The 11,086-nt window shown below is 47.3% G+C and overlaps 1 protein-coding gene across 1 annotated transcript; it reads right to left on the reverse strand.

Annotated features, from left to right (window-relative positions):
* Window positions 1-9,454: 9,454 nt before the first annotated feature.
* ASCL4 (achaete-scute family bHLH transcription factor 4) lies at window positions 9,455-9,973 on the reverse strand (the record flags this gene model as incomplete). The annotated part of the gene is made up of 1 exon (XM_084254555.1): window positions 9,455-9,973. One exon carries the CDS (start codon window positions 9,971-9,973, stop codon window positions 9,455-9,457), a length of 519 nt encoding a protein of 172 aa, XP_084110681.1.
* Window positions 9,974-11,086: the final 1,113 nt, after the last annotated feature.

The raw sequence follows: 11,086 nt of genomic DNA on the forward strand, positions 1-11,086 counted from the left end.
AACCCCAGAAGATGGGGATTGCAGAGCTTCCCCATTTGTGAACCAGAATGCACCCATAAGCCAGGAGGGTGGCACATCCCAGACTTGACAGATCCCTTGCGCTCAGGACCCTTCTGGAACTCACTCTGTGTATCTCTTCATCTGGCTGTTCTTTCATAGCTAGTAAATAAACTAGCTTCCTGAGTTCTGTGAGTAACTATAGCAAATTAATCAAACCCGAGGCAGGAGCCATAGGCATCTCTGATTTAATGTCAGTCAGTCAGAGGCACAGTTGACAACCTGGACTCACGTCCAAGGTGGAGGCCGTCTCATGGGACAGAACCCCTAACTTGTGGGTTCCGATGTGATCTCTGGATAGCAGCAGAATTGAGCTGAATTGTAGGACACCTAGTCTTTGTCCACTGAGAGCTGGAGAATTGCTTGGTGGTCTTGGAGAAAACACACAGCAGATCTTGTTCAGGAGAAATACATACTAGAGTGCTTAAGGTGATGGGACATCATGGTTAGACATTCAGAAAATGACAACAAATGCTAATTAGTACTTAAGTATTCAGAGCTGGCAAAGGAGCAAATGCAGGGAATAGGAACAATTGGAGAATGTGGGTGAATGGGGGAAGATATGGGAGATCTTTGTTGTCCTGGCCACTTTAGTATAAGATTGATGTAATTCTAAGAGATTATTTTAAAGATAGAATGACACCTCAGATGCAGAGCATTTGTGGTAGATCACTGGCAAATGTGACCATGACAGTTTCTCCTACCCCGGACACCTCTTTGCAGTGTGGCTCTGCAGCCTCTCCTATCAAGAAGTGCAGTCTATTTTCCATCTCCTTGACTCTGCACCTGGCTCATGACTTAACTTTGACCAGAAAAATGTAGACATTGCGTGACTCGAGCTGTGGCCTCCAAAGAGCTGACACACTTGCCCTCTTGCCACTATGAGATGATTTTAGAAAGAAACCCAGATTCTCCTTGAGGAAGAAGGACCACACAGAGAGAGGGCATCTTGGGCCACCCTCCAATTCTGGTCTGCAACCACAGGGTGGAGCCCCAGGGGAGACCAGCAGATGAGACACCGGTGAAGCTCACAATCTCAATTGTGAGAAATGATAAATCTTTGTTATTGCACATTTTAGAGTGGCTACTAATGCAGCATTAGAAAACTATTTCCTTCAGTATACCAAAGAATGTAACCAACACCAAATGACGGGTTGCATCGAATTTTCTTGCAGACTGGATAGACTCATGTTTCTCTGGTCTGTATTCCATTAGAGAACTGGTGTGTGGGTTGCCAGTGACGGCAGCCTTCTACTCATAGAGAACTTTGACTTATGTAGCCTCATTCCACCTTTACCACCCCCCTCCAGGAGGGGGGAATAGGCTCAGAGAGGTCATATTACTTCCCCAGGAAGCACAGCCAGTAAGTGCTAAAGCCAGGACTGAGTGGAGGTCCTTTTAGTGCAGCTAAAACCTTGGGTCTTCTTTAAAGAAGACCCCATCTGCTCTCCCTTCAGCTGTCCATCCAGTTTCCCCAGGAAGTGTTCTAAAGTGCTCAGTCACCCTTGGTCTCTGGGAATGGGAACACAAGTAGATGGGGATCGCCTGAGCAGCCAGGATGCCAAATGCACTTTATTCTATTTGACCTCGTTTTTTCTTTTTTAAGATTTATTTATTTATGCATATAAGAGCTGGGGTATAGGCCAGAGGTGCAGGGCGGTGAGAGGATTCACCAGAGAGCGAGGAGTAGAACAGGCAGATTGACTGAAATACACTGCTGAGGGGAGCAGCGGGCGAGACAGGAGAGGTCTGCTGCGCCATGTGGGTCACCTCGCTGAGTGGAGATCAAACTCCTGCTGCAGTAGTTGCAGACAGCTTCATAGTGCTGACACTTAATCCGTTGCACCACCAGGGAGGCTCTATCCTTGTTTTTTCAAACATGGATATTGAACTGTGACCACAGATCTCATGTGGCAGAGGGCGCTTGATGTCAGTCTTCAAGTATGCTGTTAGCGTGGAAAATGCCCTCGCCTCGAATCTCAAGGGGCTGCTTCAGAGTAACCAAAGGGTTGAATAACCAAAGGGTGAAAAGCAATCGAATTACAGATATTTTGTTGTGTTTTTCTTCTTACCCATTATCACCACCTGAAATATGTATTTATACTTGTTTATTAATTCCTGTCCTCCTCCTAAAACTAAGCTCCCTCTGGACAATCAGTGAATGTTTGCTGATGATGAATGGATGGTGAGCAGCAAGGCCATTTGGCTGTCACTTATCTGTATGATGAATCATTAATCTCTCTAAGTTGCACTTTCCCCATCTTTAAATGCAAGTGATATAATACACCCCTTGTCAATGGTTTTAAAGATCAGATGAGAATAGTACAGATTTGGCTGGCTGCCTTCTCAAAGGCCCTCCGACAATAATTGCTGGTGGGAAATTTCTGTCAGTGTAGGTTTGCAAGGAGAACAGACAGACTTTCGGCCCTGCTTGGTTTTCTCTTTCATTTCACTAAAACCTCTGGGGTTGAATCAGGTCAATTCCTACACCCCTTTCTGGCCCTATGACTCGGAGATTGGATCCCTTCTTCAGAGAGGTCTCTACTGTCAGGGAAATGAGAAATGTCTTCAGGAGTGGCCCCCTCCAGGCTTGCTCTGTAGGCAAAAACCAGTTTGGAGAGTTTGATCATCTGGAAACACTTCCTCTGCAGCATCTGCGGTTTCATGTTGGCCGTGGTTAATGACAGTGAGTAACCGACATGAAAAGGCCGCTGACAGGTTTTCACCAGAGGACGCAGCTAAATAGCAACGAAAGGATTAAAAACTCATCTCACCACCCAGAGAGCCTGGGAGTAAAACACACATGCAACTCAGAGATAATAATCAAAGAGCTGGAAACAGTTCTATGGTTTCATGGACCCATAAAGAAAACAAAAATCAACTTCAGGCCCCTCTCCCTTCTGCAGGCAGCCTATCCTCCGACACGCAGATGAAAGAGGCGGCGATGGCTGATAGAGAAGGGTCAAGAGAGCTCGCCCAGGGGTACGGTCTGCCTTTTTAGAGGTCACTCTGAAGAGGAGGAGTCCCTCCGTCCACATTTCCATCTCAAGTCTCATTCCCAGGGCACCAGTAGGATTGTGATCCACTTTTGGAGATGACAATGACAACTTTGGAAGCTTTTTAGATAACCTTTTGTCTAGACAGCAATGGCTCAGAAATGTTTGAAATGCACCCTCTGGAACCTCGATTGGCTTGGTGACAGCTGGGTGATGCGGATTCATCCCCTGATGCTGTGCCCGGCCTGTGGGACTTTGCTTTCAAATTCAGTTTCAGGCTTATTGCACCCAGAGTCAGGAGGCTGAGAGTTAAGTATCGAGATCTGAGACCAAGGGAGCAGCCCCATCTTTCCAGACCTGAATGACTGAAAAGCACATCAGTTCTCCTCTCCTCCAAACCCTGCTCTTTTTTGCTAGGTCATTTTCTTCTTCCTCTATCTCCAGGAACTCCACCCAAGGAAGGAAAGAAAGTACTGTTTTCTTCTTTCTCCCCGGCCCTCGATCCACTGCGTTTACCCTGTACTGGCTGATGAGTTGAAGATGTTTTACACAATAAGAGTAATTTTTTCAAACCCCAGAAAAAAGAAAATTAATGAACTACTAAGTAGCCATTATTTGCTGCCAGACTCTTGGGCAGTGTGTTGTGTCTACTATTATAAATATTGGCGAACTGTCGAGATTTGCCTTTGGTCCTGAAACTATAAAATAGGAAATAAATATAAATAGTCTTAAGTTTTAGGTCGTGACAGAGAAGTTGGCGCAACTGCTTAAACAAGTCATTAAAAACAGTTAACTTGATACGTTGGAAAGCATTTCACAGCTATCACCTATAAATGGCAGCACCTGCTCTAACTTTTCATGACTTAATACTCACCCCAGTCGTGTCCCCTGCTTTCTCAGCTTTCATGCCCTCAGTTCCTTGCACCCTTACCTCCACTTGGTTTTAGACTCGAGCCTCTGAATCAACGAGCTCTGTTCCACCTGGAAGGCCTCAGGCTCAGCACCGCCTTTGCTGTGCCACCTTTCCCTCTGCGGGCTCCCTGTATGACCCCCACTCTCTCTCCGCTGACTGGGAAGCTACTTGAAAGGGAAGTGTTCCATCTTACCTCTGGGCTCGCGTCGGCCCCTTGTTTGCTCTTACGAGGGTCTCCAGTGATCTTTTATTGGCCAAATCCAATGGGTCCCTGTCATACTTTTAAACTCCTTGACAGCTCTGACTCACATGTTGCTGTCAGCCACTCCCTCCTTCTTCTAAAATGTATCCACATTTAATTGCCATGATCTCATCATGCCTGCTTCTCCTTCCAACTCTTCAGTTCCTCTTCAAAGACATTTCTTCTCCTGCCACTCCTTGAAAGTGGGCCTGCCCCGACTTTCTTCTCTTGTCTCATCAATATTCTCCCCAGGAGATCTCATCTACTCCTATTACCACCTACATGTGTCTGACTCTCAGATCAACAGCCATCTCCGCCTTCCCTCTGACCTGGAGATCAGCATTTCCAACCACGTGCAGGCAGGAAGGGCCTACAGGCATTTTAAATCCAGCCCATCTAAAACAAGACTTTCACATCTTTTACACCTGCTTCTCTTTCTGAGTTTCCGCAAGAGCTAATAGGAGCACACTTGAGTTGTCTCTAACCTCTACCTCTTCCGAACCCCCAGTCTGTTCCCCCAGACCTATTGATGCCCCTCCCACATCCTCTCCCAAGGCCTCTCTTCCTGTCCATCCCACTGTTGCTGCCTTCCTTTGCGCCCAGCTTCCTGTCCTTAGTCTGCTGCTTCCTGCCACCAGGGCGCTCCACAACCACAGCACCCAACACCTCACCCTCTCTCCAAACCAAAAAAAAAATTTTTTAATTATAGTTTCCCATTATCTAAAATATAAAGTTCAAGTATATTGTTTGTTTCAGCCTGGCTTCCGACACCTCCTGGAGCCTGTTGCAGCCATCCGTTCTGGTTTCCTGCCACTCAGTGTCTAGTCCCCATAGTTCCTGCCTTCTGGACACCTTTGCCCCCCTTGGCCTCTGCCTGTAGTTCTCTTCCATCTTCGCCAGCCATATGCTGTATTCCCCAAAGCAGCCTCTTCTCCTGATTTTCTACTCACTTGAAGCAGAAACAGATCCCTCTTTCCTCTGCAGCCTTTTCATTCTGGATCTCAGTTAGAACCCTGATACCTTTATTCTTCATACTGAAGTGAAATGAGTCCATTTTTCCTCCAGACTGTAAAATCCTTCAAATTCCATTTAACCAATTAATGGCGCTTGCATTTTAAAAAAGGGGGTGGATTGTAACAGCAACTAGGACTCAAAAAAGGGCAAGTTGCAGCTCTGGGATTGGATCTTTCTAGTGGGAAAAGAGGACACAGAAACAGCTGCCACGCCACGTGGCCGGACGTGGGAGTGGCTTAGTGACATTTTTTCTCCCCAGTTCGGGGCTTTGCACATGTTAGATGAATAGCATTTCCCAGCTGGGAGAGCCTTCAAGATCATGTATTCCAATCTTCCCTTCTACCGAAGGAACTTAGACCTTGGAAGTTAGAGACTCGCTCAAGGTCACCAGGTCAGTGGGGAGCAGAGCTGAACAAGGCCTAAAGATGCACACTCTGTTACACCCTGTCACTCTTCTGCTTTGAGGCGATATTCTAAATCAATAAAGTATAATCAATGGCCATATCTGGGCTGAGTGACCAAAAAAATTTAAGAAAAATATGATGATGGCTGTGAAGGACACAGAAGTTTTCTCCTTTCATAAATGTATTAATTTGCACAAAAATCCCCACAATCCACTGCTTCTGCAAAACTTAGTGGTAATTAACTCTGTAAAGATTAATTTCGGAGCATCTAATTGTTGTACTGTTCATTAAGCATGCATTCACAGGAAATGGAATTATTGAACATTGAAAAATGTTTGTTGCCCTTTTCCTCCCTGGCTATCTGAAGAACCCACCACCATCATGAGCTACATAGTAACTATCCAGGCCCAGGAAGTTCAGGACCAACCCACTGCTTCAGTGGAACAAGTGATCACCTTTGTCCTTCACCCAGGAAGACACCAGAACCTAAGACAGAAAGTCAGAGGAACTTGCTTAAATGTGCAAGACCACCCCGCCATCTTCTTTGCATCTGGACTCAGAACTCATTTTGGTGGAGACAAGACAACCGGCTTTGGCATGATCTATGACCCCTTGGATACGCAAAGCGGAAGGAACCAGACATAGACTTGCCAGACACGGCCCTCAGGAGAAGGAAAAGACCTTCAGAAAACAGCAAATTGCAAACACAGAATGAAGAAATTTCGGGGGCCAGAGGCCAGCACAGTGCTGGCAAAGGAAGGAGTAAAGATTAAAGATTCTGCAGTGACCTTATCTGTGGGGAGTATATAGATGGCCACGAGAGGATTAAAATATTACAATCTTTAAAAATTTTGTTGCACCTCCTGTAAGCCAGGTTCCAAAAAAAAAGGGACCAGATTTTTTTTCCTCTACAAGTATATGATTGAAATGGGTTATTTTTTAAAGGTTTCTCAAAATCACTCATTTCCAGTCAGCCTCCAAACAAAACCATATTAAAAACCTCACAAGGTTTCTCAGAATAAATCTCTCTTTTTAAAACTACCTTCAAGCTTTTTGTTATAAATCATCCATCTCAGCCAAATGTATTATATTTTTCATACATGTTATACATTTATTTAAAGAATGTAAGTGAAGAAAAGTATTTTTATGCATTAAAAAGCAACCACATCATCGCTATAGATTAAACAAAAATAGACTGTTTTATTAGTAGTATTGTTCCTACTTTAGAAAAGAGAATGTCAAGGTGCCTGCCCCACACCAGAGCAGAATGGAGAGTGTTATTAGCATGTAAGATGCCATAAAGAAACAAGTCTTAAAATTCTCTGCAACTAGTGTTAACTTCTCCTCCAACTCCGCCAAGAAGGCAACATGGGTGTTTCCTCTGTTTCTTCCTGATTAGTAAATATGTCTCACTCGGGGGCTTGCTTCTATGAAACCCCCATGTGGAATAACAACCAGTAGGAGACCAAAACTGCTACGTTACAGGTGTTTGCCAGGATATAATTCATGTCATAGGCAGGAGGAAACAGCGATTGCATTTTGTTTATTTGACCAAAAGTCTCCAGCATTTAAGAAAAAGGAAAGTTTGGTCCTGAATCATTCACTATACAGCATTTATCGGCACAGTTGGAAACAACAAAATCCTATTATAACTCATTAGAAATAGTAGCAAGTATATGTGTTGATGTGGATCCAGCGTTCCAAAGAGCAAGTATTACCTAGAATTTTATGGTAGAAGGTTAAATCCTAATAGAATGTGGTTACTCTGCCCTCTTGCAACACTGAAAAAATCACACTAACTCCACCTAGCCAACATTTTTAACCAAGCTTGCTCTCCACAGATGTAAGAAATAGGACTTTCTCCGAAAAATAACTACTAATTTATCACTGGATAGTACCTTGCCGATCACCAAGGCCTTCCACTACTCCACTCCTGGGAACAGGACCAGGAAACTGAGTTGCGCAGAGGTTAAATAAGGTTGGCTGGGTCACCCAGCTAAATGACAGCAATGGAGATCATGGCCAGGAAGCAAGCAGGCTGACACCTAGGGACAGGCAGACTCAAGACTGAATCTCAGCTCAGCCACTAACCTGACACTAACCTGACTAGGTGTGTAACCTCTCAGAGCTTTGCTGGTTATTTTTTAAAGATTTATTTATTTATGCATATAAGAACTCAGGTACAATGCAGGCCAGAGGTGCCTGGGTGGCTGGGGGAGGGGACTCACCAAGGACAGAATGGGGAGCAGAACAGGCAGATCTGCTGAAACTGCTGAGAAGAGCAGCCGGGAAAGGAGAGGTCTGCAGCGCCACGTGGGTCAGCTCCCTGGTCAGGCATCGATGGAACTCATGCTGCAGAGGCTGGCGATAGCTTGACTTTAATTCATGCTGCAGCGCTAAGACTTTAACCCCTGTGCCACCAGGGAGGCCCAGCTTCACTGTTTTAACCACAAAATACATGTAATACCCACCTCACAGATATGTGAGAATAGAAAAAATATGAAAAACACCCAATGCTAATTCCCAGCATGCAAAAGAAGGTCACTAAAGATCAGCTTTGCTCAGTTGACACATCGATCAATAGGAGGTAATAAAGCCCATCTAGTGGGGGCCAGTGTGGGGAACACCTGAAACAAGGCTCATCACTGTTGGTTTACTCTCCATGGGCATTGCCTGGCCCCACCCTCGACCCTCCATACCAAAGCTGCATCCGTGGAAAAGGCAAGTTAGCCTATTAAAAAATGTTTAAGACAGAAAAGTTATCTTCAACAATGCTTATTCTGTGTCAACAAGCACTTGACTTATCTACTGAATTCATGACGTTTTTTTCAGAGGGAAAAAAATAACCAGAACACAGCCAAAGTCACAGCCAAAGTTCAACATACCTGGAAGCCCACATGGCGATAAAAGTTCCAGAATATTCCAGTCTCAATCCATCCCATCCAACCATCTAAGCATTTCCTTTTTTTTTTCAAGTCATGGTGTCACTTTAATTTAACCAAAGGGTAGATGGCACGAGAGCCATAAGGAGGGAGATAAAAGGGAAGAAAAGAAAAGAAAAAAGTATTGAAAACAACCGAGAGGAAAAGTTTACTGACAAATCTGAGCTCTGTTCCAAAAAGATCACTAACATAGGTTATCTGCTAACTCCTGTAACGGTGTCCTCGTCTGGCCACTTCGCCGTAAAAACAGGATGCATCAAACACTAAATGTCTTCTCTCGCACCCGGTCCACATCTCAGTCCTGTGGAGCTCTGGAAACTGTTCTCAGGTGTCAGCTTAGAGTCCCCTTCACGCCAAGCACGGTGTCAGCCAAGTTTCTGATCCATTCTCAAAGGCGGGCCTGCAGGAGAACCATCCTCTCGTCGTAAGGACTGTCGTGTGTGCGTTTATTCTGGGCAAGACCTTTGGTTAACTTTGGATTCATTTCAACATAAGCACATCATTTACCCCCACGGCCGCACGCCCAGCGGAGGGAATTCCTTTTGAGCGTTCAGAATAATCGTCTTTAGAATAAGATGCTCAGAACCTTGCACCGTTTGCATTTTCGAAACACAGGAAAAGTTTCCTTAATAAGCACCTTCGCGTTGCAAGCACATAACCGGTAAGGGGCTGGGGGAGTAACCCGATTATCAAAACCCCTAAAGCAATGATTGCTTTTTCCTAAAATTTAAGTCCTGGAAGGGGCTGGGGGTTGGGGAGAAGCTGGGGCAGGAGGATGAAAATGCAAACCATTCGGAGGGAGGCCCAGCCCAGGCACCCAACGCCCAGAGCTGCAACCCCGGGGGTCGGGGCCGGGGTCGGGGCCAGGGTCGGGGTCCCGGCGCCCGCTAGCTGCCCGCCTCCTCGGGTTCGCTGCAGGGCGAGGGCGCCGAGGAGGCCTTGGACTCGCCGTCGCTGTTGCATTCAGCCCGGCGCGGGGGGCCGGAGCCGGCCGGCCCCTCCTGCTCCGGCGCGTGGCGCTCCAGCAGCTCCTGCAGGTGCCTGATGTAGCCGATGGCGGCGCGGAGCGTCTCCACCTTGCTGAGCCTCTTGTCCGCCAGCTCGCGGGGCAGGTGGTCCCGCAGGCGCGCGTACCCCTCGTTCACGCAGCGCACCCGCTGCCGCTCCCGCTCGTTGCGCTTGCGGAGGAAGGCGGGCTCGAAGGCGCCCCCGAGCGGCAGGGCCAGGTAGGGCCGCCCCGGGGCGCAGCCCGCGCGCGCCAGCGGCCAGCACGCGGCGTCCAGGCGCAGGGAGACCCTGCAGGGGTCCCCCGCCGGGAGGCGAGGGAGGGGCGCCCGCATTCCCAGGGGCACCGTGCGCAGGTGGTAAGGCCAGGTCAGCAGCCCGGCGGGTTTACGCGTCTCCATCCTTCGCCGACCAGCAAACAGGTTAATCTCTGCAGAGATGGAGCGCTCAGCGCGAAGGGAGATCTCCAAGCTGCACAGCGGAGATGCTGGTCCATTCAGACTGCCTGACACCGCCGGCCTCCGGACAGGTTTCTGAGTCCCCGAAGCCAGGAGGTTCCCCCGGACAGGCTTCAGGGAAACTGGGCACGACTCTCTAAATCCATGGCACTCCTGGATGCTTTTATAAAGATCCGAACGGAGGTGACAGGCGAAGTTTGGGGAGCCCCTAATCCACACTTCAAACCCCTTCTTCCCCTCTGATCTTCGAGGGTTTTTTGGAAAAATAACAAAAGGGCCCCTCCGCTCGTCCTTTAGCCTGGAAATGCGAGCACACACCAAACACAGGGTAATCTCCCAAAGCCACCCCAGCTTTTCAATTCCTGTAATCCACCGCCCTGGGTCTCCAGGGCCTGGGCATCGGGAGGTGTCGGGAGCGCCCCTCCCAGGAACCTGCAGCTCTCCCGGCGGCGGAGGGAAGCTTTACCCGAGGCTTTCTCCTTGAAAAGTCCAACTTGACTGTCCTTTGTGGTTTCCGGCGTGGTGGACTAATGGAAAGAGCTTTTAGATTGTTTGCAAACTTACACTTGCTCTTTCATTTCTGGGGAGGAGGAGGGAAGACCTCATCAAAGCGAAGACTGCTCCCTTGTGGTTGCAAGATGTGTCAAGCCAAGGGTGACCCCGGGGGAGGCTGGAGGGTTTTCTTCTCCAAAATCCAACCTTTCAAAAACCCAATTAGACTTTCCTTTCTGAAGGGAACAGGAAAGAAAGATACTGCAGCGACCAAGAGAAGGGTCTGCATGTTGCGTCCCACTTGGCTAGAACGCACGCACTTTATGTGCATTGGTGCTACTTTTGTTTTTTTTAAACGCACATCAAAAGGCTGAGCAGCAACAAACACTTTTAAGCGGAGTTATTTCTCGCCGTGCTTACAGTAAACACAGCTTCAACGCTGCTTCCCGACCTCTTCTCATCCCACCCAGGATATAAGGACATCATCTCTCCATAGTACAAAGATTATATTTCTATTGTATTCTTTTTGTCTTTTAAAAAAAAGGATGCAATTTATTTTCTCCC

Source organism: Talpa europaea, assembly GCF_964194135.1.
Source record: "Talpa europaea genome assembly, chromosome: 15".
Classification (NCBI taxonomy): Eukaryota; Metazoa; Chordata; class Mammalia; order Eulipotyphla; family Talpidae; genus Talpa; species Talpa europaea.